At 40.4% G+C, this 26238-nt stretch overlaps 2 protein-coding genes across 9 annotated transcripts in view; both read left to right on the top strand.

Moving 5' to 3' along the window:
- Window positions 1-9532, top strand: part of KCTD5 (potassium channel tetramerization domain containing 5) — a 37035-nt gene extending 27503 nt beyond the window's left edge. For 3 of the 6 annotated variants that reach the window (XM_055709008.1, XM_055709007.1, XM_055709005.1), the window contains one exon: window positions 3213-5561. In XM_055709008.1, the coding sequence (XP_055564983.1) occupies window positions 3213-3242 (30 nt within the window). In that variant the 3' untranslated portion in view covers window positions 3243-5561. Of the gene's footprint in view, window positions 1-3212 lie in introns of all 6 variants that reach the window. The other 3 variants (XM_055709009.1, XM_055709006.1, XM_055709004.1) reach the window with 2 other exon arrangements.
- Window positions 9533-11625: 2093 nt separating this feature from the next.
- On the top strand, window positions 11626-25651 carry UBE2I (ubiquitin conjugating enzyme E2 I). 3 transcript variants are annotated; one of them, XM_055709262.1, is made up of 7 exons: window positions 11626-11774; window positions 16504-16582; window positions 16800-16883; window positions 20092-20164; window positions 21811-21920; window positions 22093-22172; window positions 25000-25651. In XM_055709262.1, exons 2-7 carry the CDS (start codon window positions 16517-16519, stop codon window positions 25061-25063), a joined length of 477 nt encoding a protein of 158 aa, XP_055565237.1. In that variant the 5' UTR covers window positions 11626-11774; window positions 16504-16516; the 3' UTR covers window positions 25064-25651. The 3 variants fall into 3 exon arrangements, with proteins under 3 accessions (XP_055565237.1, XP_055565238.1, XP_055565239.1); XM_055709263.1 differs by lacking the exon at window positions 11626-11774 and adding an exon at window positions 11836-11950; XM_055709264.1 differs by lacking the exon at window positions 11626-11774 and adding an exon at window positions 12057-12176.
- Window positions 25652-26238: the final 587 nt, after the last annotated feature.

The raw sequence follows: 26238 nt of genomic DNA, 5'->3' as shown, positions 1-26238 counted from the left end.
ATTTTGAATTGTAGAACAGAGTCAAGTCACCATTTCAATATTTAGTAAGTACGTACAATTTTGATACAATTCCTGATAATTGGAATTCATTTTCTTCTTTTGACAAAGTCACTGTCCGTGACTAGTACTCTTTCACACAGTTTCTGAGCAGAGGTGGATGGAACACCTCTCATGGGAGCTTGCTGATTGGAAATCATTTCCCCTTTAGTAAAGGTAGGGGTTACAGAAGAATTACCAAGAAAACTGTGTTAAAATATTGCCTGATCTGATAGAATTTTCTGCTTTACATTGGGTTTACTGGCTCAGTGAAGTGTGCAAAGTTCAGCATCCAGATCTGGCTTAGCTTTATCTTATTGTATGTATTCTTGAAGCTACAGAAAATAGTTCTAACTCTTAATCTTAGAAGTACTTTTTGTCTTCTATGAGAGAATAAACTCAGATGTTTCATTTTAAATTGAAAAGATTCACGGAATTAATAGATCCAGTATTATCTTCTCACTGCAGAGGTGCTTGTTTCAGCCATATTTTTCTCTGTTGGAGATTGTTTCACTTTACGTGTTGGCTGTGTCAGACCATTACCCACTGTGGGGACATCTACTCCAGCACTTTGTTCTCAGCTGTGAGCAACAGCAGCTACTTGAGGAAAGTATTTTAAGTATGAAGCATATTTATAAAATTAACTCTTGATATATTTCCCCACCTTCCAGTAAGTCTCAGTTTAGGAATTTTGCCTTCAAGCCTGCATCCAGATCATTGTATGAAAGCTACAGTGACACTATGATGCCGTGAGCAGGTATCAGTGACCCTGTGTTCTGTAAGTTTGTCTGATGCCTTTTGGATGTATTATACCAGCAGCTGCTGAGCAATTTTCAGGGCCTGGCGTTTCCTCACAGAATTCACTTACATCTTTCCTACAGTTTCATATGAAATGCTTTTTGCTTAGTACACATAGTAAATTATCTTAATGGAATACACAATGTTTGCATATAAAATATACCCTAAAGCATGTCATGGCCGGCAGGAAACATCTTTCTTTATTTTGGAAATTTGTCAAAGTAGCTACAGTGACAACTGGCTTCCTAACTTCAAAATAATAATACAGAATTTGAAATTAAAAATAACTTTGTATGTACAGAGTGAGATCCAGGTACTGCAGGAAGTGCAGTGAGCAAGTGATAAAATGGATTTTTTAATTTTTTTTTTTTAAGCTAACACTGAACTGTCTCTGAACTGTCCCTGAGGCACACAAATGGTGACAGGTTCTTTATGAACTCCAGTCCTTAAAAAAAAATCCTATGGAGTTGTGGAAAGCAGGTGAGACCCTACTTGACTACAGTCACTGAGAGAGGCGTATTAGGCTTGATGACTGCTAGAGGCTACAATGTTATCAACATTTTAACAATATTTAAAAGAAACCAAATATCTATACTTGGAATAAAAAAGCATACATGAAACTACTGTGCTGTGTTAAGCGGTTGCCAATGTTTAACTGACAAGCACAAAGACTGAAGGGTTGGTGTGTGCTGTCAGATTTTGTGGGTCCTCTGGGATGGAATATGCTACTGAGTACTAGCATCAGGTGTTTGCCTTAGTATCAGACTACAGTGAAATCACTGTAGAAGGGAGTTCTTTTTTGAAGACAGCTATGCCATTATCCAGGGATTGTGCCTTTGCTTGCTTCCAGCTTTGGAAATCAAGAGCCCTTGCCAGTACTAGAAAAACTGTCAAGAAGCGAAAGAAAATGAAGTATCATTAGAGATACTTTTACTTTAGAAATTAACATGGTTAAGTACTTGTGCTGGGTGTATTTGAAGCTTTGCTTAATGCTTTATTTGGCTGCTGTCACAATTGGTTCTAGAGTTTGCTTAGGCAGTTAGCTCTACTGTGCAGCCTGAGAGCCGACCTCGTTATTCCTGATTGCCATTCCATTTAGAGTAGCAACATGAGAAACCTTGTTGCTTGGACAGTCAATCCTAAGACTTGGATCCTTTCCTCACGGGAGGAGCCAAAGAGAATTGAAACAGAAAAGAGAAAAAGGTGTCAAATTGGAAGTAGAATAGGCAGTCTTCATGTTGTAAGATGCTATAGACTAGGGTGCCTAGGTTTTTCAGGGGCAGATGTTTTGTTTCCATTAGACTGAAGTCCCTGTATTTAATATATGCCTTTTGAAGTGAATATTAAACAAACCAACTGCTTTTAGGGAAAAAAATCCTTTTACTCACTGTAATGGGGATCTCGGTTCCTTGGTAACAGTGGGAGAATCAAATTTCTTAGACAGAGTAAGAAATACATTCCTCATGAAGTCAGAGCCTGTGTTGCCCCTCAGCTGCCTGACTTGGTGTTTCAAGGGATAATGATGAACAATGTAATGCATGAAAAGTTCAATGCACTGTGTCCTGTGTCCACATAAATAATTTTCATGGGGGCAAGGATGCCTAAAAAACTTGTGAGATCTTGCATGAACCAATATTATTACTGTAAAAATATTTTTAAACTGCTGTCAGAGTAATACTTGTTTTCATATAGCAGGTCAGTCCAACTGGTAAGCTTTGTGTGTCTAAACAGCATAGTAAAAGGCTGTGAAGGAATGTAGTTGGTTGACTTTAATTCATGCAAAAGACCAAGCCTGGGCATCTATTTCACATTTTGAATCAGTCTGTTGATGCAAATCTTGCCAGCTCGTAGTCTTGGCCTTTGAAAACTTCCTGTGTCCTCTCATCCAGTGCCTCATTTGTGCACATTTTGAGTTGATAGTTCATGTTTTCAGCACTAATTTATGGGACACAATTTGCAGCTGAAACTTCAGAGAGCTGAAGACATTTTACTGGAACAAGAAAAATGAAGATTAAAACTGATTTCTAATCAAGTACCCATGTTCATTTACCATACAGGACCTAAGCATCTTCAGAACTAGGATGAGGTGCAATGGCTTAATTTTTACGTCTACCAACCCTTAAGCTTTGGTTGTATTAATCGTACTCAATTCCTAGCAGTAATTTACATCTGTTTTAATGATGATCGATAGTAGATATTGTATGTATCAATCTGTCTTTTTCTAGCCTTGAAGCACAGACTTCAGGAATGTCCTTGAACCAGCTCCCTGACGCTTCATCAGTTATTTGAAATAGTCATTATGTTGCTCTTTGACCTCCGTCTGTAGGAATGGCATTGAGCGAATTTTCATTTATAGAATTTTTATTGGTCTGTTTCAGATTTTGCAAGAACGAGGTTCCAGGATGTGAAGACAGTATTGAATGGTGACAATTTTTTCTCTTTTATTCCAAGACACAGTGAATTGTCACACTGAAGAGGCTCAGCTGCAAAAGAAAATACCTGATTTTAGACAATTTTCTGTTGATCTGGGTTCAACCATTTTTGCCTATAAGCTGGTGTCAACTGGCTGAAAGCATTGCAAGATTATGCAATGGGAATAGATGGTGTGGGAGTGTGTGTTAAGTTTTGGTTGTAGTGCATGGTTGTACTCTCTTGTGGGCTGACTGACACTGGTCATTTGAAAAGAAATGACCATGCACGCATATTTTCCTCCGAGACATGTAGCACTTAATGCCTGGTGCTGGATGACCCAATGTTGATCAGTTTGGAGACATTTTCCTACTAATCATTGTAAACGTTTAAAGGACAATGTAATTGGTGCTACACACACACACACTCTACAGCCCACAAATGCAAATAATTGGGCCTACTTTGTTTCAGAATCAGCGGCAGCCCCAGTTGACTGTGTTATACTGCACATTCCTTATGGCTCTGTGACATGCTCTTACATAAGAACAGCCTAGGAGATCAACTGAAATTAGCACGTAAAAAGTTACACAACAGACAAAAGGTTTCTCAAATGGAAGGTTGTATATATTGACTGGATTTATAGCATATTTTAATACCCAAAGGGAAGACTAAACTCAGAGAAAATGGCTTTCATCTGAGTTATTCTTGATGTTCCTTCTGTTAAAACAGTCTCTTCCTGAGAAAGTTATGCTCCAGTCTTAGCCAGATGTTTGGAAGGGGAATCAAAATTCACTTAAACATTCTGTTTCTTTTGAGATATTTGTACTCATATGTGTGTTTGTGCTTTTATAACATGCCTATAAGCATTGAACTCTGTGGATTACAGCAGAGATTTTTCAAGAGCTGAAGGCTGTACAGAAATACGGCTGGCTAGTCCTAGATGCCTATATCTGTGACTGGGATTAAAATCAACCGTGAGCGTGAACACAAGCTCATCCAATTGAAAAACTTAATTACTCAGACATTCAGGATACCTGTAATCAACCTTTCTCTTTCTGTACTATTTCATCTATGCAGTTAAAGAACACTGACTGAAAACATCTGGTGCAGCTTTATTAGTTTGTCGCTGATGAAGGCTAATACATAAGACTGGAGCTTTTTAATACACTATGTTTTGAGCAAAATCTTTAGCACATCTTTAAAACACTTAATGAAATTGACAGTATAAAACTCAGCTTCGTTGACTTATGAAAACAGTGGAAGGGAATTTCAAAAGGCTACAAGATTGTTTTGAATTCTAAAGACGTGACCGTTTTCATTCTCAGTAACTTCAGAATTTATGCATATACTCTAGGTAATCCTTGACACAAAAGCCTGATATTCAAACACCCAGGGTCTACTTTTTTTTTTTTTTTAAAGGACTTATTATACATTGGTAAAAGTTTGGCAGAAACAATTTGTAAAAAACCATTTCTACTAAGCAAGTTAAGTAATGGGCTAAATGTTTTGTCCATGCATCTAATGCTTGAAAGGGTTTGTAATGCATTTTGTGACTTGGATGTGGTCTGCACAGGAAGCTGCTGGCCCCTGCGCAACAACACATAAAAAGTTTGTCTTTTTTTAAGATGTTAAAACTGAATTGAATTTACTAAAAATGTAATTGTGTAGGGGAAAATGTTTATACTTTTATACTTTTTTAGACACCCCTATTTTATCAGCTTAAATTTAGCACCCAAATTTCCCCTAAATAGTAACAGATTATCTTGTGTATCTGAAAATAACTTTAACAGTTGTCTGTGTTAACTGCATATTAAAACATTTCCTCTGCTGCAGTAGTTACTGTGTTTTTAAACAGTATGACTCCACGGAATTCTCTGAGCTCCCTAGCTCATGGAATTGCAGCTAACGATGTTTCTTGTTGTTTTCTTTGTGTCCTACAGAAGAATTTGGCATTGGTCTAAGTGGATTTTAATGCCTAAAATACCTGTTTTACAATGATCCTTATGAATCGGCATTTCTGTTGTCTTTCTTATTTAACCCAAAAAAGTATTTCATAAAGTGAAAATTTCAAGAATGACAGCAGCAAAGCATGAGTAACAAACTGAGCAAACTGAACAAATTTAGAATATGTAAAAGGGCATGTTTCTCCAAGTATGTTTTTTCACTGGAGTATTTTCAGTTTAAAAACATGCTTTTATGGTGAGATTTCCTACAATCTAATTTACATTGTATCCTTGTTGTAGCAAATTTTGGGGAAATGAGTGGTTAATCATTTTGCACTTTGTTTCCAGTACCTCACAAAGATTTTAAGGGGGGGGGGGGGGGGGGGGGGGAAGGCAAGCTTTAATAGGCAGGTACCTTGTAAATTATTTTAAATATGATGTTGTTTGAGACCACCTGAAATAACTACTTTCCTGTTCTTGCTAACGTCATTATTGCTTTAATTTTTGTGAACATGTGAGGCTTTCAGATAGATGGAAGTGCTACTGTATGCCTTTTTCAAGGCATTAAGAATGGATCCCTATGTTAAGTTTGGTTTCTTTTTATTTGACTCTTGTAATTTCAAATAAAATTAGCTACGGTAACAAGGTAATTGCATTAGAGTCCAATCTACATCACCAGGTTTTGCAAGCATTGCTTCGTCTGTTACGATCTTGCAGGATGAGGTAATGTACTGGTAGTTTAAGCGGGAGTCCTTTGGTTCTTCTCTGTCATTTGGGGAGTATTTACCTCAGGAGAACTGCCTGTGACTGTGTAAAGCCGGGGGGTTCACTGGGGGGCTGTAGTTGGATAGCCATGCTGCAAAAACCTTTGACGTTAACTCTGGATTTACACAGCTTCTCTGTTCTTAAATCAGAACAGTATTCCAGGTTAGAGTTTAAGATCCTGAGCACAGAGAGATGATAGCAGAAAGAAGTGAAGCAGGAAAGCAGAGATACCAAAACATAAGAGTTAATCAAGGTGACCTCTCATGAAAATGTAAATTCTATGAAATATTTAACTTTCAACCCTTCTGCTATACAAATAGTCAGTGAAGTTGTTTGGTGTGTTGTCCATGGAACAGGAGGTTACTTCAGCAGATGATTAGTGGATTTTCAGTGAAATTGTTTAAAGGCTTTTACACAACAAACTCCTTGCAGAACTTGTTTAATCACTGAGAAGTTCAGTTTTACCATAGCAATTTTGTGCTTTGAGTTAGGAAACAGAGAGCATACTGTTGGCCTTAAGTTTTGTCAGCGGCTAATTTTCTGTATTGAAGGTAACATTTTTATATTAAAGGTTTTTGACTTCTTCAAGTGGCAATTATATCAGAGCTTATCTGCAATGAATAAGTCATTCCGAGGCCTCTTAAGATGTGAATGTCACCTGGTCCATAATAACAGTCCAAAAGTGTAGTCTGACTCAGCAGCTCCCACAGTAAATGTGAAATGGATTATTTTTATTTTTTTTCAAATTAACAAAAGACACAAGTTTACTGGGAATTCTCTCCCACTTACTGTGGGGTTCCCATGGATTATGGCTAATTGCAGTTTGTTACCCCACAGTAACTGAATTGTGTGTCAAAGGCCTGATAGTATTTAGAAGCTTGTATTGATTACCTACTAAAGTTTCTGCCCTCAGAATCATATACTCATAAAATTTGGGAAATGTACTGTCTTGTTTTTCAAATTCAGCTATGTTTCTTGTAATGATAAAAGTTCCTTTGTAAAATCTTTGATTTGATAAATGTGATAAATCTTCCATTGTAGCATTAGTAAAAGAGATTTCTTAAGAAATTGAACTTGGTGTATCCATCCAACTCTTTTGTCTACAGATTTTCTTTAGACAATAGCTGTGTACCTCCATTTCTAGCAGTGTGATTGCACAGTTATGTTTGATTAGAAACAGGAGTATTTCCTGAAGATACCAAAACTGAATCTCTTCTTTCTCTGAGAGGGGGGCTTTTTTCAGGAGAAGTATGAAAACTAGCAGATTAGCTAAAAGAAAACTTGATTGCAAGCATGCTTAGGGAACAGGTTTGGTGAGTAGGATGATGGTGTTTTCAGAAGACTGCTTCTCAGAGCAGAACACTGTATTCTGTGAACGTCTGTTGAGGTTGTTGAGTGTTGTCCGTCTCTTTTTGAGCTGTAGAGAGCTACCACCAGCAAATTAACACACTAATTACAAATTACAGTTACAAAAATGAACTTGGAGTGTAAAAATACAATAGTATCTGATTGAACAAAATGACCTAGAAAATGGATTATAAAGCGTATTGTCCAGTCATTCAGGTATACTGGAATACATTGCTTGAGAAGTGAAGTACTGGGCTTTTAATGAAGATCAAAGTCAAGTGAAAGAGAGTCTGGAGATGAAGCTTGGGATTTTGTTCACCTGAGGTGCGATAAAATCATAAATTATCATTCTCCTATTTTATTCTCTCTGTCACCACATCAAAAGTATCTTTGAAGTTTTTTAAATGAACTTCTTCAATCAGCCCTGAAAGGTTGGGGCTTTTGAAAAGGGGATGAGATTTTGTTATGCTGTTAACGGTACCTGTTAGCTCAGGGCAGTTGGATTAGAACTTCCAGTGGTCATTGGAGAGGTATCTTTTCTAAGACAACAATTTTGAAATACATGCAGTCTGAGGATGCTACCTGTTACTTTGTTATAGTTTAGACTCCAGCTTTAAGGGCAATCTCAGGACGTTACCTGGGTTTGTATGTAGAATTATTCTTAAAATTGTTTTTAAAATGAAAATTTATACTATGTGGAAGGCTCTCTAGGGAATTCATTGTCATATAGCCTTTCTTTTGGCTCACAACAGTTCAGGAGCTGTAAAGGCTTCTTGCAGAACTGAGGCTTTAAAGGGCTAAATAGATCTTACTGTTCAGTTTGCCTATAAATGACTGTCAGAGAGAAGGAACTCTCCATTTTCAGTGCAGAAATGCTAAGGGCTAAAATCCTTTCCAGGGCTAATTTGAGGTTTTGAAAGACACATAATGTTTAAGAAGCAGCTTATCTGTTTTTCTTTCAGCTCATGGACTCTAAAAAAATTTTTTACAAATTGCTGAACCAATTGCAGATTGAAGCATTCATATATGGCTGGAATTTCAGTATCCAGCTTGCAAGGAGTACACTAGAGAAGACAGTACACTTGTCCACCACTTTGTTATTGCCTATGCTGAAATGTAACAACTTCTGAACGGCACTGGCAATAGAGAGATTTTGAGGAAGATTCTGCCCCAGGCAAGTGTTGAATATTGCAACTTTGCTGTCCTTTACTTCAGCAAGGTCTGCCAAGGCATAAACTTCTCAAAAGTTTAGTGAACAGATACTGCTGCAAATGCAGCTTTCTAGGCCCATCAAATGGTTCTCTTTAGGATGTTGTGTGTTAATAACTACTATAATGAGAGAAAATTCTAGGAAGTTATTTTGCTACTTTGGGGATGGGTGGAAAGGGAGGAGGTTCTGTAACAGCGGTCTTCTTGCCTTGGAAAGCTGAGCCTAAGTTTTGACCTGACTTAACACCTGTTGAGATTTCCAGGCCTGGTCATCTGAAATGTAAGAGTTAATGTATTAATGTACATGATCATTGCTCCTTTTGAAGATTTTCCAAAAGCTTATGCACAATTTTACTCAAACTTACCTTGGCTCACATGTGCTTGCTAGGATGAAGCAAGTGCCAAGGCACTGTAAGAGAAACATTGCCAACCTGTCTACCTGGACCTGAAGCAAGATCACCAAACTGAAGGAGTATCAAATGGCACCTATTTCTACCTGCTTCTGCCCTGAGCCTCATCTGAGGCTAGCTATGAAAGATCTGTTTCCTATGGACTCTCTTGACCCTCCTACCCAACTCAACAGGTGTTCTTCCCTTCCCCCCCTCCCCCCAAATCACTGATCTCAAAATCAGTTGTGCATGAGCTGTTTGTGTTGCTATCCGAGTGGCCATACTTGCGACATCTTATTTACTGGATAGTGGATTAGCAATAACACTTTATTTTGTGCCAGTTCATTATCTCTGAAGTGTTCTTACTGCAGCAAAGTTTGAGTTTTGATCTGGTTTTAATGCTATTGCATTAGCCAAATCTCTTAGCACAGACATAGACAAGAAACTGAATCCATGGAATTTCCCTGGACAAAAATCTGCTAGGGCTTCCCAAGTCATTTGAGGATGGTTACAGCTAACCATCATTTTTAAAACAAACATACAATTAAAATGTGTGTGGGTATTTTTTTAACCTTCTTTTCATAACACTAGCATATTGTAAACTGCATGAAATAAACCTGTTTTTTTCCTTTTAAAGTCTGATGTCTTACATCTTTTCTAAATCCATTAATGTTGACACTAACAGTGTAGTATCACTGATATTGCTAGTTCAGCACTTCAGATAGAAAATGTAGTTGCATTTTTGTGCAGTGATTCAAAGCAGGAATACTTTCTCCTTTGTAAAGGAGACTTAGCCTTTTCTACAGCCCCAAAGACTTTGTCACAAAAGAAAAAAAAAAGGTCATGTTTCTTCACATATATATCCACTGGGACATTAAGGTATTTTTCTTTGCATTTACTATGACTACTGCTCAACATTACAGTAGGAAAATAGTATTATATGGATATATAATCACACAAAAAAACACATACCAAGTTTAAACTAATCACTTTGTGTACATTTTCTTTCACACAACTCACAAATCACCCTAACATCACAGATTTTAGAAGCCAGTACTGTGCATTTTATTGGAAATGCTTCTTTTGTTTGAAAAATTAAGCTAACTTAAGTTGATACTTTGTAATAAGGCCAACAAACAGTATAAGAAATGTTAAGAAGAAGCCACATAGTACGTGTTTGCTGCAAAAATTTTAAAGCTAGAAATGGCAGAGGGAAGTAAATAAGTACCAAGTGCAAGTTGCTGAAATTACTTGGGCAGTTTGACAGCTGTGCCCTCTAAAAGTATAGAAAAGTTTGTAATTCAGTATTAATATTGAGAAGAGCACTGGACTGCTCCTCTTTTCCAAACTGCTAGTAAAAATTAAGTATGAGAAGCTAAGACCTGTGAGTTCTAAAATCTTAGAGGCTGTACAGTTACATATGAGGTGAACTTAATCTTAACAGTTTAATCAGTTTTAAATGCAAGGTGCATTCTAATTTTCCTTACTTATGCAGCAACTTCAGCAAAATGGGGTCATTTTACTAAAGTGATTTTGGCATTTTAATTGCATTTGGATTTTACTAAAGTGAATTTGACTCCTTTTTGTAGGTATCAAAACCAAAATAAATTTAAACAAGAATATGAATTGTTCGGGGGGGAGGGGGGTTGCGGAGCCAACGCAACCTTAAAAGAGCTCTAAGGCCACTCGGCACATCCCCTTGGCTGAATTCAGAGCAGCTGCAATGAAAAGATGTGTTGTCTCCTCTGTAAAGCCCCAAGTGATGAAGACTCCATACCTATGCTCTCCCCAGTAGGCACTCCTCTAGTGTTGTAGTATCTTTTGCAGTAGAAGGATATTTTTAATACATCTGCTCCTTTTTTTCTTGCTGCAGTTTAAGCTGATGACCCCTTGTTCCCTCCGTTATGGCCCATGAATCGTTGATAGTTGCTTTACCGTTTGCAACAGCCTTTCACTTTCTCAGAGACTGTTTAAAGCTCCGTGGTGAAGTGATACAAAAAGAAAAACAAAAGTTTAGGTGGGAATTTTAAAAGCCAAGTAGAACAAAGCATAAACAGAACGGTGCCGCAGTGCCTGGAGCCGCTGGGGGGGCGCCGGGGGCCTGGGCTGCACGGCCCTCGACTTGGGCACCGAGCTGGGTTAAGGCCGATTGGGATTGCGGCGGTTATTTATTAAAATAGTCAATTCTAGAGTTCCTAAGAAGGGAAACAATGTTGAACTTTAATGCTGGATAGAACGCAGTTCAAGAAACACAAACGCAACCGGTGCGAGGCGGGGCTGAGTGGAGGATCCAGGCCTAAAACGTCTTTAAAATCAGGAAAAAAAAAAAAAAAAAAGTCAGAGGCGAGAACAGAACGCGGTCTGTACCCTGCCGCTGAAGGTGCGTTGTCGGACACCAGCTGCCCGCCCCCCGCAACCCGAGCAAACAACGGGGACACGCCACCCGCGGAGGCCGCGGCGCTGCCCCTCACCGGGCGGATGAAACTGCCGGTGCAGCCCAGGGGCGCAGCTGGGGAGCTGGCCCGCGCCTCGGCTGCTGCCGCCCCCCTGCCCCGCGCCGCCTGCCCGCCGCCCCCTGCCCTGCCCGCTGTCCCTTTCCCGCCGCCCCCTGAACGCCGCTCCCTGCCCGCCGCTGCCCCGCCGCCGCGGCGCGCCCCGCCCCGCCCCCTTTGACAGGCTCTCGCGCCTGCCAATCACCCCCGAAGCCCCGCCAGGGGCCGAGTCCCCACCCTCCAATCAGAGGCCCGGCCGGGCACAGTGGGCGGGATCTGGGCAGGCTCCAGAGCGTCCTGGGGCAGGCGCCTCCTGCTAGACCCGCGCCAGCGCCCTGCGAGGGACCAGGCCTGTGGGGCCGCGGGTGACGCTCTCAGCGCCCGGGGTGAGACCTCGCTCGGCTTCTCGGCGGCGGTCCGTGGGGGCGCTGGGTCCGACCCACCGCGCCGCCTTCCCTGCGTCCTGTGCGCAGGCGCTGGCCGGGCGCCGCGGGTCCTGTGGCGCGAGGGAGCGCGCAGCGCGGCGGGCGGCTCGCGGGGGCTCAGGGCGCGCGGCGCGGCGGTACGGACGGGTCGGGACGAGGGACACGCGGCGGCGCCGCGCTCCGCGCCCAGGGGAAAGGGAGGGAGCGGGAAGTGGGGGGTGGACGGGGAGGGGGGGGGGGGGGGAAGGGGAGGGGGAGGGAAACTCCGAAACAGAGACAAAGGGGGGGAGCCGAGCCGGGAACATCCGGGTCACTCGCCGCCGCTTCAATCCGGGACACGCGCGGGTGCTGCGGCCGATCACGGTGAGGCCTGGCCGGGCGCGGGCCCTGAGACGGCGGGGCCTAGTGCGGCGCGCAGGCGGCCCCAGGCCCTGCCGGCGCGGGGGGGCCTGGCCTGGCGCTCGCCGTCTGCGGCGCGAGGGGACGGGCGGCCGCGGGGCGGGCGGGCATATAGTGGCTGTGGCCTCGCGGCTGGGCCCGCCGGCGCGTCGTTGCCTGCCCGAGGTGGCTCCGCAGCCCGCCCCCTAAAGGCCTCGGTTGCCGTGGGCCGAGCTCGCCGCGGGGACCTGGGCACCGCCGGGCCTGCGCGGAGCAGTGCCCGCCCCGCCAGGGACTCGCCCGGGAGCCGGCGGGCGGGCGCCTGGGTGTCCTGTTGAAGGCCGCGGCCGCCAGCCCCGCGCGCAGCGGTCTCGGCGGGGCAGGGCCGCCCGGGCCCGGTGACGGGGCCGCTCGGGCATCGGGGCCCGTCGCCGCGCGGCTCCTTTTGTTGTTCTCCCCGCGGCTGCGGCCGCCGTTCGGGCCGCGCCGCCTCTGCAGCCTCTCGCATGTCGCAGGCAGGAGGAGGCTTTCTGCTCCAGCCGGGAGCTGGCGTGCTGTGACTAGACCTCAGCCCTTGGCCTTCTCCGCCCATTCTGAAAAGTAAAGTTTCTCTAGTTCTGGGGCAGGCTGCTCCAGCTGGTAGTTTCTTCTCTCAGCGTTTAACCTGCAAAGTGAAAATGTGAGGCTAGCAATAAACTATTATTATTTTTTTACTGTTAGGAATTTAAGAACTGCTGACAGTTCTTGAGACTGAAGTAGCATGTTGTTGATGTGTTTGGAGTCTTGTCAGGGGTCAGAATTGTGGATGTGACTGCTGTTCCTGTGGCAGCAGAACACTTCTTTGCAAGGCTGGCTTTTACAGGTTCCCTCCTCCCACCACTCAGAGGTTGCAGATGGGTAAAGTGATCTGTAGTGCAACACAGTCTGCATTTGTGATGGGTGTGTCAGTTTTGCTTTGTCCTTTTTTTCCAAAATAGGTGGTAGTGACAGCAGCAGAGGCAGCAGCTACTGAGTAAACTTGGAAGTTTCTGTTAATTTTCTAATGAGCTGATAGCAGTAGAAGGAGCATTACTACCTCTTAATGCCGGGGTGTGTTTGGGGGGACTAAACCCAAACAAAATAGGAAGACTGGTTTCTTAAGCTTGTGTTGCCCCTGCAAGGTAGGGTTGATAAAACTTTCCCTGGTGCAGAATTTTGTGTTCTTTTCAATGATGTCATGTGTGAATATGTTGAGTCTTCTCATTCTGTTCATTAGCAGTAAATTTCTCAGGTGAAGAAAACAAATTGGATGTGGGACTAGAAAAAATAAAATCAAAACTCTTAAGAACTGGGGTGTTTGGGGTTTTTTCATTTGTGTGGTGTTGGGTGTTTGGGAGTGTCTTTTTAAAAAAAAATTAACAATTTCAGGTTAATAGTTGTCTTGCATTTGTGAGGGGTTTCAAAAGCTTGCAAGAGCTAAACTTTAACATACATATATTTGGGCAAACAGCTATTCGGGGAGGGGGGGGAAGCCAAGCAAACAAACTATGCACATAAATTATTGAAGATAAAAGTAGCAGTGAGAATATCATACCTTCAGGTTTAATACCCACTTAGTATTTCACTTCCTCCTGCTACTCCATAATTTCTGATACCAAAATATATACAGGGATGATTGGTCTCCATTTATCCTCTCTCAGGCTCCAGCAGAACTAAAGTTAAATTATTTTACCAAAGAGCTGCTATAGAGTATGTATCAGCAGTTTGTTGATAGATTGATTTGCCTTTGGGCAGATGTTTACCTAATGGGATCTTCATTTTTTAAGTGGGCTTCCAGTCTTATTTGTCTCTAATCTGTAGTTGGTAGTAGTTTGTGATGAGGTTTTAGATGCCTGTCTGCTGTTGTCAGGCCTGTGGAGACTATACATGTGAAGCCTGTGCTCTTGTGTACAGTGACGTTTTGGATGTAGTCTTATCAGTGCTTAACCAAGTCAAATGTCTCGAGATTTGAAAAAGTATTTATAGAACATAAGAAAACCTTTAATTTACTAGGGCACAGTATAGTGTATAACTAGTTGCAAAAGCAGGTGGGATACAGGGCCTGAAAACCTGCAGGTTTTTTTCTGTTGAAAAGTTACTTGGTTGGTGATGTTTTGTAGGATGCATGTTGTTTATATGCCCTCTGAGAAGCTGGCATTTCTCTTGAGGTACATGTAATTAATTGGCTGTTAGCCACAGGAAATATAATTCATGTGTCTGGAAGCATCCTGCAATGTTTCTTGGCAGAAGAGGTAGTTGAGTTAGTAAACTATTGAAGTATATTTGAATGGTTAATAAGCACAAATAATTTTCTCAGCTTATTTTGGAAGGCTATTATTATTACAGTGGACCACCAGGTACCAACAGCACAACCAAAAGCCGTATATTCAGTAGTTCATTTACAGCTGTTGCATGGGCATGGGCTCACAAAATACTTAAAATTACTCTTTGTATAATGTAGTTAAGGGAGAGGTTTTTCTTGTTCAGGTGGTATCTTTTCAGTGGCTCTGCATCTTCTGCATATGAACAGACTAAAATCTGAAGTGGTATGTACAGTTTGTGTTGACCAAGTCCTGCAAATCTTCTGACATAACCAAGATACAGATACCTGTGTTGGGAATACTAGGGGAATATTAGGCTGAATGTAGGATTTCTTTGTGTGCGTGTTTACTGAGCATGAATGGTCCCTTTTTCAAAAACATCTATCTGATGTGAATTTAATTGCTAGTTTGAAGTTGAAATTACGGATTATGGGTGTCCATGCAAAACTGACTTTGGGGGGCAGGGGGAAAGCTAGAAGGAGGAATTTGAAATACCAGTTTTCCTAGGAACTACATAGAACTCTTAATCTGTTGCTTTTAAAGACTTTAAGGTGTTTGCACTGCTAGCCACTTTTGACGATGTGTAAATACTTAAATTGGAAGCGTGCTGTCTTTTAATCTTTAAAGGGTATAGCAGATGAACAGATCTACATATCTTACGTGGAGTAGGTCAGTGCCTGGTAAGTCTTTACAGCATTAACATCATGCTAAAGGGCATAGCATGAACATGTGAGACTTTCAAATATCTTTCTGAGCTACAATTCATATGGTTATAGTAGTAGACTGCAATACTCTTACAAGTAATCTGTGCACTAACAACATTAATTTTGCATTAATTCTTAACCAGTGTTTAAACGTTTGTTTTAATAGAGTGGTAACACTCCTTTCATTAGTTCTGTGAGCTTGTTTAGTGGAAGAATTCTACTCTCCTGGCTGTTGTAAGGGCTTGTTAGCTAGGTGTGGAGTTGAGAACAAATTGATATGACTTAACCAACTGCCAGGTTATCAGCTCTTATTTAAAATGTGTAGAAGTGCAGTAGGGAGAAGGATTAAAACCTTCATTGGAGGTTTTTTTGGGTCATGAAACTCTGAGTTTAGGTACAGTTTGACAAGGAAAAATACACTCTTGCTCTGACTGCTCTCCTAGGTGAATGGAGGACCCTTCCTTGAATTTGAAAACATCCCTCTGTTGCAACCATCATGTCTGGAGCTGTTCATACATCATATGCAATAGTGACCTGTGCTCTGAGTGTTTCTTCTGCAGCCTCAGTCACCATGCTTGGGTGGTACTAAGGCAGTGAAGGTGCAGGAAGATCATTCAGTTTATACTGGAACTGGAAACCTGCCTCGTCGGATGAGTGGCCCAGTGGCTTTTCCTCAGCTCAGTTTTCTATAGCTGTCTGTTTCTGCTGCTGTCAAGAAGTTGTGTAGTGGCATCACTGCAAAACTGAGAAGATTTTGTTAAATTCTGTGCCTGTGTTGCTCTTTTGTAGAATACTGGCTTTCAATGGGAATTTACAGTCAAAAAATTACATTCCTTATTGCTGTTCGGCAGAAACAGGAGCAGTACAGGTGTTTGCCTACAGAAGAAAGCCATACCTTTTGTGGTGTAGTAAGGAGATAGGTATGTGTTCATCAGTCACACAAGTAGGAAGCACTTTTCCCAATACTGCTAGTGTTTCTGTTGTCAAGCTACTGTCAAAGTTTCTGAGATGTGGTTCAAATATAAAACACAAGGTGGGGATACTATTTAGTAGGTCAAGTCCAGTAACAAAGATGATGTTGATGTGAGAAAATTTAGTATTATTCCTGATGTTAACTTCTACAAGGTGCGCAAAAGCCTGTGTCTTGGCTGTAGTAGTGAAATTCAGAGGCCAGGATATTTCCTGAGTAGGGCTTATAAATAGATGATATAATGTGTTGTTTACACTACAAGTAAAAGATTATACTAAAAGCAATTATTTTTGTTTTAGAGGGACTCTGAATATGTCTGGCATAGCTCTTAGCAGACTTGCACAGGAGAGAAAAGCCTGGAGAAAAGATCATCCATTTGTAAGTATGAGAGTTGTCAAACTTCTGACTGCAGTTATTATGGTGTTCTAATGATGATTTTTTTTTTTACCCTGATGTGATTCTTTTTAAATAAAAAAGCTGCTTAAAACTATGTAGCGCAAAAGGAAATAACTATGTAAAGTTTGAATGTATGTCATGAAGTATTCTAAGTACACCTACTGAAATGCTCACCCTTTGGCTTTTTGCCTTAATTCAGGGATTTGTAGCAGTACCTACAAAAAATCCAGATGGCACAATGAATCTAATGAACTGGGAGTGTGCTATTCCAGGAAAGAAAGGGGTAAGACTTACTGTTGTCCTGACATCTCACTTATGGTGAAAAGTAACATAATCCTGCTTATGTGGTGCACTGACAATTTGGAGTATAACTTACACGTAGTTTAATAGAAATGCTTGGGTCCTGCTGCTACTTTAGAATCCAGGTGGAGTAGCCTAAGAATGATACGGGACAATATACACAATGAACCTGTTCAGCTGTTGGCACTGACCACCTTAAGAATAAAAGTTTTCAGAGGAGTGTGTAAGAATCCTGCATTGAGCAAACTTGAGATTGTCTTATGCTTCATGCCAGGGTTTGACTTCAGTTCTTACTAAATGCTGGTGTAAGCCTTAAAGCTTGAAAATTAATACTACCAGAATGTTTCCTCTGCTGGTTTACTGCCAGTACCTTTTTTTGTCCACAGAACAGTGAGGCCCTTCAGTCCTAGAGAAGTGCTGTAGCCCTGTTTTTAACTTTTTTTTATTCCATGGAAAATAATTCTGCATTATCAACGTGGAATGTCATCACCTTCCATTTTATGGAATTCTCTCTTTTTGTATTGGGGAAAGAAAAATAGAACTCCCCAATGTTGTTTCTTTTTATCTGATTTCACATGTGCTTCTGTGTCCCTTTCCTTAAAATAAAGAGGGAAAGGGAAAAGTCTGTAGAGACCAAAATTGTGGTTTTTATCAACTTGATCTAGGGGATAGGACAAATGCAAACTTTCAAGTGGATAAAATCATTAATGCATGAAGGTTCTTTGATTTTGTACACTGCCATTACAACATCTCATTCTGAGCAGGATCTTCTTTCTGTTTTTCAAGATGTTAGTATGTAGACATTATTCTTCAATTCATTGGATGCAGTTGTTTCTTCTGAGATAATAGTATTAATTACTCCATCATTTTCATTCTTCGGATTTTTGGTGTTTTTGCATTGGATATGAGACTTTTGTTGCTTTGCCTGTATTACTGCCTCTTGCTTAAGTCCCCTTCATATCTTGTTTCCTAGATTCTGAGAAGACAGCATGTGTAGGCAAAACCTGCAGATTCTGTACTACTAAGTTTAACACTGAACATGGCATTGCTGTTACAGTTCTAACTTAGCTCAGTATTTGGTAGTTGTTAGCACAGCTCAAGTTAGTTCTTAAAGAAGCATCTAAAAGTCAGTGTAAGGATCCCCTTGTGTTCTGCCAAAGCAAGGTTAGCCATCATAATAGCAAGTTAAGATGTCACCTTTAAATACATGCTATACAAAATCTTTATGCTACTGCTTTAAAGTTTTGTAAACCACAAAATGGAGTGGATAAGACTCTTAAAGCCAACTTCTTGCCTCCTAGAAAATGTGTTGCACCAGGAAAAGATCAGTTATGCTCATGTGATCGGTGATACTTTTAAAAATCAGGGGGTTTAATCAGTAATAATGCCATCTCTTTAACAACCAGCAGCACGCCTCACTCATCTCTACCAGACCAACCAGTTGCTCTCTGTTGCCTCTGTGTTTGAAGGCATGCTGTACTGCAGTTGCTTCCCCTGAGACAGATGAGTAGTTGAAACCACCAAAATGCTTTCTTGTCAACCAGATCAAAAATGGAAGTGTTGTTAATCCTGGGTTGGATACCTCCTTTCACCTTTTTGACAGCAAATCACTTGTTAACTACCTAGAACTCAACTGGAAGAATATCTGCAACCTGTCTGGTAATGCAATATGATCTTGATGGTGCTGCTGTCATACTGTTACCATAGTAAGCCTTTTGAGTGTCGGCTGTCTTTCATATGTAGCTATGTTGCTCTATCAGAAAGATAGAGTAAAAGTAAGTAAAGTAAGTATGTTAAAACTTTTTGTTGACTGTTCTGGCGTTTTACTTGAAGAAACTATTAAAAGCTATTTGTCTTTCCCTATGACTGAAGGCAAACAAAATGGGAAGAGTTTATTCTTCAAAAGGCTCTTTTCTAAAAATGGACAAGTTGTGTCTTCTGAGAAGGTATGGGGAATAGTTATTGCTAGTTGTTGACAGCTGGCTACTGCTGTTCAGAACATTTTCTTTAGATACACTGTAGCAAATATAATCAAACTCACTTCTTAAAACACAGTTATCTTTGTATTCTGTAGCAGGTTTTTCTCCTGTTCTAGCTTGAGACTCTGCACAGAAAGTCCCAGCAACAATGGAGTGCTTTTGCTCTTCTCGAGTGGGGGGTTTTTTCCCTTGTGCTAAAAATTACACAATTCAGGTAGGAAAGAATAGAGGATTTCCTTCTAAGGTGGTCTTCAAACATACCTGAGGATAAGATTTGATCATTTATGCTGATGTGAGACCATCGTTATTCCAGTTTGTTTTAAAAAATTAACCCAGCACTTACTTCCGTTGCAGTATTTCCATAGCAAGGGCAAGTTAGAGAAGTGGTCTGAATTTTACATACGTAATAAGCTTTTCTGTATTTCTGTACTTCTTACCTGAAGTCAGTTTGTCAGAAGGTGGGCTTTTTTCCTTATTTCCAACTAAGATGACCATGAAGTATATATTTGAGACAGGCTTTTCTCTTTTGCTAGACATTTTTCCATATTTATATGACCCTTTTGAGTCATGCTGCCCTATTTGGTCTGCTCTGCAGCATGGGACTTGCTCTTGTTAGTGCTTTTCCCAGTTTCTGATGGGGATAAAAAGCTTCTTGGAATTTCTTTTACACAAAAAGATGAAATCTGTCAGACTCTTTGCTACCAACTACAGAGTTAGTTTTAGATTAGTAAACCTTACATTAACTGTAGCAGTACTACAGTGGTGTCCAGATTTTTTGTTGATTTATGGCTTGCTTAGACACATTCTTGTGAGGCAAAATGGGAGCCATTTACATCCACGTGCTTAAGGGGTGTATCCACATTCTATCTTCTCAGACTTCTTTTCAGCGGGGTATAATGGCCCCTTCCTCATTGCATGTGTGTCATATAAAACTAGATGGTTTTGTCAGCTATGATCCCAACTCTATCAATGACTCAGCAATGCTTGCTAGCTGTAATGAAGTGGAAAAGCAGGGTTTTTTTCCTTCAGCTCCTTATATAGGTAGGATAACTTGTCTCAGTCTAGACAGCATGCTGCAGCGTAGAACAGCTATTTTTTGCTATGTAGCAGAAGGATGCCTTGTACTTTGCCTGAGAAACTGTCACCTTGATAAGCTTTTTTCCACGAGTTTTGACTTTTCTTTAATCTAAACTGTACCCTAACTTTTTATAGACACCATGGGAAGGAGGCTTATTTAAACTACGGATGCTTTTCAAGGATGATTACCCTTCTTCACCCCCAAAATGTAAGTAAAATGTTCTAATAAGCCCATGGTTTTTAGTCAGTGTTAAACTAGTCCATGATGTTCTACTAATGGTTATTAGTTTCCTAACATTTTTTTTTTTTTAAGAAAGGTTGCTTTTTTTTCTTTTCCCACCCACCACTTTGCATTTAGAAAGTTGTGATGAAATGAGTGAAGTGCTCAGTATAACAAAACTGGGAGGCGAGGGGGATTGCTGTGTGGGTTTCCTCAGAGTCTGACAGAAGAACAACTGGAAGTGTTTGCTGCTTGATCAGCACTCTTTGGAAACTAATAGGTAGACATGGCTAAACCAAATCCCTTTGCTTGTGAAGTTGGCCTTACTCAGAAGCCAAGAACTTAGGGGGAAAAAAATGTTCCATCAACTTCAACTTTTTCATCCACTTGCTCTAAAACATCAATCTGTTCCTTTTCTGATACTATGTACAACAAGTATCTTCAGATACCTAGTTTCCTTGTTGAGTTTTTGAATTTTCCTTATCCCATCTCAAACTTGCCTACTTTAGAAATCTGAAAACACCTGTTGCTTTGCCTAGTTTCTTGGTTCTTGAATTGGCTACCGTATCAAGTCAATGACAGTGATTACAAACTGCTCTTTTGATAGGAATTCTTGTTTCATTTTAGTGTTTCAGCTGTAACAGTTGTCTTGGCTACTCCTTTTGTTTATTACTACCTAAATACATTGTGACACAAGGGGAAACATTTTAACTAGAAAATATTTAACATCAGTATCTGGAGAAATACCAACAGGCACATCCTGCAAGTGTTAAATGAACTGTGGTGCCTTAAAGTAAGCTGTGTATGTGACTCCTAAGATTTCTTACCAATGCAGGTTCTGAATTTCTACCGAACTTCATTCAGCAGCTCATGAGCAAGACTTTACTTGTGATGCCAGATGGATTAGAAAACTGCATTAATATGTAGATATCTTACATATTGCTAAACAGGTGTTCATTACATTACTCAAGATAGTGGCTGTTGCATCTAAGTCCTGATTAAAGAAATGCCAGAATATAGATGGAGTAGCAGAAGGAGAGCTGCACAAGCCTACTACTTCATTCAGTCTTGCAGCTTAAACTTGGTTCTTGTTCAGGGCATCTTGATTATAGACAAAGGAAGTATAACTGAAAAATTGCTAGGAACTCTGTCATCTTTTTATGGAACGTTTTAAAGTGAGGAGAGAAGAGATGAGTGAAGGGCAGTATCTTTCTTTTATGTAACAGTATGTGAGTCTAGAAAGATAGGAATGTTTTAAAAAGGTCTTTATTATAGAGCTGCTACAATCTGTCAGTTCTGATCCCTAAACCAAAAGATCACTGGTTACAATGATAGTGTTATGTTGCCTGGACTGATACCACAGATGTGATGGAGTACTGCTTGAAGTGCAAGATAGGTCCAGCAGTTTGCAAGGCTTTTTTTTTTTTTTTTTTTTTTGGGGGGGGGGGCGGGGGGGAGGAGGGCGGTGCTGTGGCGAAGGAGTGCCGCAGGGATGCTGGGGGTGGACAGGGGACAGGGGCAGGAGGCTTGTCTTTGGCCAGTTTTGGGTTTGTTTTTCTGTCCTAACTGATACAAACCAACTCTCTGATCTTAGTCTTAGCACTGCATGCAAGTAATTCTCTCTTCTTCGTCAGGTAAATTTGAACCACCATTATTCCATCCAAACGTGTATCCTTCAGGCACAGTGTGTCTCTCCATCTTAGAGGAGGATAAGGACTGGAGGCCAGCAATCACAATTAAACAGGTCATTAATTGTACTTGGATGTATTCTTAGCCCTTTTTATTTGCTTTGCTTGCTTATCTGATGTGAATGAAAAATGTTTGCTGTGTGTTTCTACAGCTGGTTTTAGAAGGCTTTTTTTTAATTGAATGTCTCTTTAGTAATGCCTGTGTTACTTCTACTCCTTTGTCCACAGATCTTGTTAGGAATACAAGAACTTCTAAATGAACCAAATATTCAAGACCCAGCTCAAGCAGAGGCTTACACAATTTACTGGCAAGTATCTTTGTGTATCAATTTGAAAGCTGTTATATTGGTTGCAGCTGTCTGTTACTTATAACATGCAAATGAAGGAATGATCAGGGTAATTTTCTTGACCTTCATGGCTGTGTCCTGTGGTGATGTCTAGCTTGTGCCAAACCAGTAACCTCATGGTGAATAGACTAGTAGAGCTCTTAATAGCATCACAACAGCAATAAAGTGTGTGAAGACTGTTTCGTTAGACCATGATTCTCATCACGATTCTAGCCCGGCACAGAATCCTTTTCCCTAAAGGCTGAGTAGTAGTAATGAGACATAATGATTTCATGAGACCCAGTGATAGAGGAGACCAAATTAGGTGACAAGTCCCATTCATCAGTACAGGAGTAACTTCTGTCCAGTAGTGAGTACCTATAAGCACTTGTGCCTGAAGGAGGGAGAGCTGCTGTGATTGCTGGAGGAAATACGTAGCACTTTGTGAAAACTAGATCTTCCAAAAGAATAGGTTAAAAAGTACAGAAAGCTTGTCTTGTGGCTTTAGCAGAATGCAGCTTGCATCAGTTGGGAAAGATGATCCTTTGTGAGCTAGAAAGTACTTTTTCTTATAGGCTTAATCTTAAAATTTTCCCACCATTAAAAATGGATGGCTGATCAGTAAACTTTAGGGGAGAAGAGCACTTTAAACAAATGCTTTTGGCACTGACAACTACTGAAATAATGTACAAGATGGAAATGTGGAATTATTATTCTGGACAGATGAACAATTCCAGGATAGTACCATGTTTGAAAAATGGCATTTTGTGAGACTTCACATGCAAGCTGTATCAGAAATGTCTGTTACAGGATCCTAGAGAAAAGGAAACATAGGAATGGGTAGTGTGTCTTTGATTTATTTAAAGGCTTCACTCAATGTTGTTTTTTAAGTATCTGCTGAAGACTTGATGGGACTAAGTGCATATGGAGGACAGTTAGGTGGCCACAGTTGCAGGTAGCACCTTTAGGAGCCAGTGATGATGAGGCAGGCCCCCCCCTCCATTTTTAAAAAAAGTACTGAGGGAATATAGGGCAGGAATAATATACTTGTGTAAGTAGTCTGTGTGTTTTATTTTTCCATTTCATCCCACATGCTTGTATGTACAAGGATCAGTCTTTGCTAGTCTTGTTCCTGTTTTATTGTGCTTCTAGAAAAAAAACCCAAACTATTGAGAATAAACTATTACACACTGGTTTTGTTACTTCAGACATATATAGTCTTCCATTTATTCTCTTATGTCTTGGATGTGTAGTATTTCAGATGGGTTGCTATATTTTCTGTAGTCTGAGAGTGTGACTCATAATGAGCAACAGGTAGAAGCACCTCAACAGAGCAGGATTGTGTATGCATCTGTAATTTGGCATAGTTGATAAAATACTGAAGATGCAGTATTGTTTACATAGATGTCTTTTATTCTTGAAGTTTAACTTGACTAAACTTTGTATTCAAAATAAGAATACTTGTTCTCATTCTCAGGATTGCTTTGGTACTGTCATTCTAACTTTAGCACTCCTGATGTGCTAACCTACTTCCTCCTCTACTGTAGGCATGCAGAGTCTACTATGGCAGGCATTCTTCGTGCAGATTTTGAGGATGTAAGACTTAACAGCTAGGTTGTGTTCTCATGTGACAGTGCAATATAACTTTAAAGGAAAAATTCCAGAATACAGTTTGTAAGTTTGTTTATGAGAAGAAGCTCTAGTATTTTCAGTCTGTGTGCTGGTAATTGTTAACTGGTTGTGATCAGAATTGGCATCACTACTTCTTCCCCTCAAACCGTCAAATTCTGAGGATATAATTTGCTGCCTTTTTTTTTTTTTTTCACTGCAGCAAGCCTTCATAGCTGAAAGTAAGTTAAGTTTACTGCAAAGCTGTCTGCAAAATCTAGTCACTGTAAACTACCTTTGGCACAAGAGTAATGGTAACAAATTTTTGTCTAGCTCTTGACTGACACTTCTGACAGCCAATACAAAATATGGTGGTGAATGTAAATGGATGTTCTACTAAGCTACTACCATTCCTTGTTGGCCCAAGAATAGAGAACAAAGAATTTGTCCTTGTATGTGTTGAGTCGGTGGCTTAATGACTGGTGTTAGTTCTCTGAAGGTAGTACTTGCTTGTTTAATCAATCCGTAGCAAGTATGCTAGACTTAAGTGAACTATAGTGCTTTTTCAAAATGTTGAGCTAGTTGTTTGGGGTTTTTTTTTCAACTGAAGGTTTGGATAAACCTAATGCAGTGTGTCAGGATCTGCAGAGATAAAAGGCTGAAACTACCATACCATTATCATTTTCCTGTTTCTTAAAAGTGCTTCTCCTCTCTCCCCAAAGCAGTAAAGATGATGCTTTAAAATCACATAAAGTCTGCCAACTGTTAGCGAACTGTTCTCATCAACCACTTTGTGCTGTTAGGATGCTGGAATTTATTTTTTATGACCTCAGGTCTTAAGGGGTAGTGGAAAGCTTACGTTCAGAGGAGTAAGAATGCTTGCACGTAAGGTACAGCAGGCCTTCAGAAAGAGCAAGCGCAAACCTGTTTACAGACCATATCATATGGTATGAAGTCAGATAGTACAATCATTTAATGACAGATAAGGTTTGGGAAGTAACTAGTTAAACAGAACAGTGCTTCCCTCCAAAGGAAGTTACCAGACTAATGGTCCAGAAAGGCCGTTAAAGTAGTTCGGTGAATTCCTTTGTTTTGCCTTCAGCAATGATGTAGTTTCATATTGAAGAGAAACAGAACAGTAACTGTAATATGACCTCTGAATTCTCAAGCTGCAATTACCCTTTCTCTCTCTTCTATACAGCCAAAACAGAGTGGAATATGAAAAGAGGGTTCGAGCACAAGCCAAGAAGTTTGCACCATCATAAGCATCTGTCATGCAGCATCTTAAAAAGGAAGGGATGGCAAGAACTTGTTTACAAAACTTTTGCAAAATCTAATGTTGCTATGTACAATTAATATCCACTTAGGGGAGGGGGTTGTATGTGTGCCATTTTCCATATTCGCCACTTGTATACAGTTCTAAATTTGCTGAATTGCCCCCCGTTTTTTCATACAGGGTCTCTTCCTTCAGTCTTTTGTATTTTTGATTGTTATGTAAAACTTGCTTTTATTTTAATATTGATGTCAGTATTTCAACTGCTGTAAAATTATAAACTTTTATACTTCTATAAATTCACTAGTATCTCTAGTTACTTTGCTATCTGATGCAGGCATGCTTTAAAATGTTAGAACTATATTTAGCCTCTAGCTGGCTGTATGAAAAAAAACATGCCCTCTACCCCCTTCCCTCCCTGAGTTTGTTTTTCTATCTTTCAGAAACTAGGTTGTTATTGCTTAAGAGCCTCTGAGATCCAAAGTCAGCCAGCATCCTTATTCTGCATCACTTCCTTTGTGTTTATATGGCATTCTGTCTGTGTTGCTGTTTAGAGTAAATAAACTGTTTATATAAAGGGCTTTGTTTCATTTATCTTCATTAAAATACTGCCATTTAAATGGCTTTGAACACAATTCAGTGCAAGTCCTGTGATGCTGCACTTATCTTTTTGTTTAGATGTTGCCTTCCATTTCTTTTCCCTGCCCTGCCCCCAACAGTGGCCCTTCTTTGGGCCTCCAGTGGTAACTGCGGCTATTCAACTGTTACCTGTTCCTTAAACAGCCTACGGATTTCTCACTAGCTAGAGACCAACTGCTTACTGTGCGTAACTGGATCAACATACTGCTGTGACAGTGTTAACATAAAATAACAATGTTAGATCAGTATGAACAATAATAGAAGCTGTCCAAGGAATGCAAGGTGACCTACAGCAACTGGGGATTTTCAATGGTACTTACCAGAAATTCTTTTGTGCCTTCTTCCTTATGTCAATGTATATAGATTTTTAGGGAAAGGACGTGCTCTATGCAATTACAGTTTCCTTCTGTAAAGGAAATCTGTTAAATTATGTAAGTTATTTTCATGTATGTCAAGCTGATATGCCCTCTATTAAACTTTCACTGCTTTTTTTTTAATTGTATTTTTTAGTCAAAATCATTCTGCAAA

Source organism: Falco cherrug, chromosome 4 (assembly GCF_023634085.1).
Source record: "Falco cherrug isolate bFalChe1 chromosome 4, bFalChe1.pri, whole genome shotgun sequence".
Taxonomy (NCBI): Eukaryota; Metazoa; Chordata; class Aves; order Falconiformes; family Falconidae; genus Falco; species Falco cherrug.
The sequence above is the reverse complement of the archived record's forward strand: the minus strand, read 5'-3'. Positions and strand labels throughout refer to the sequence as shown.

Excerpts from the sequence above, each read along its gene's own strand:
- UBE2I (XM_055709262.1), top strand. The coding sequence starts at position 16,517 with ATGTCTGGCATAGCTCTTAGCAGACTTGCACAGGAGAGAAAAGCCTGG. Across the intron at positions 20,165-21,810 it reads CCCTTCTTCACCCCCAAAAT|GTAAATTTGAACCACCATTA; the intron begins GTAAGTAAAATG and ends CTTCTTCGTCAG. Across the intron at positions 21,921-22,092 it reads CAGCAATCACAATTAAACAG|ATCTTGTTAGGAATACAAGA; the intron begins GTCATTAATTGT and ends CTTTGTCCACAG.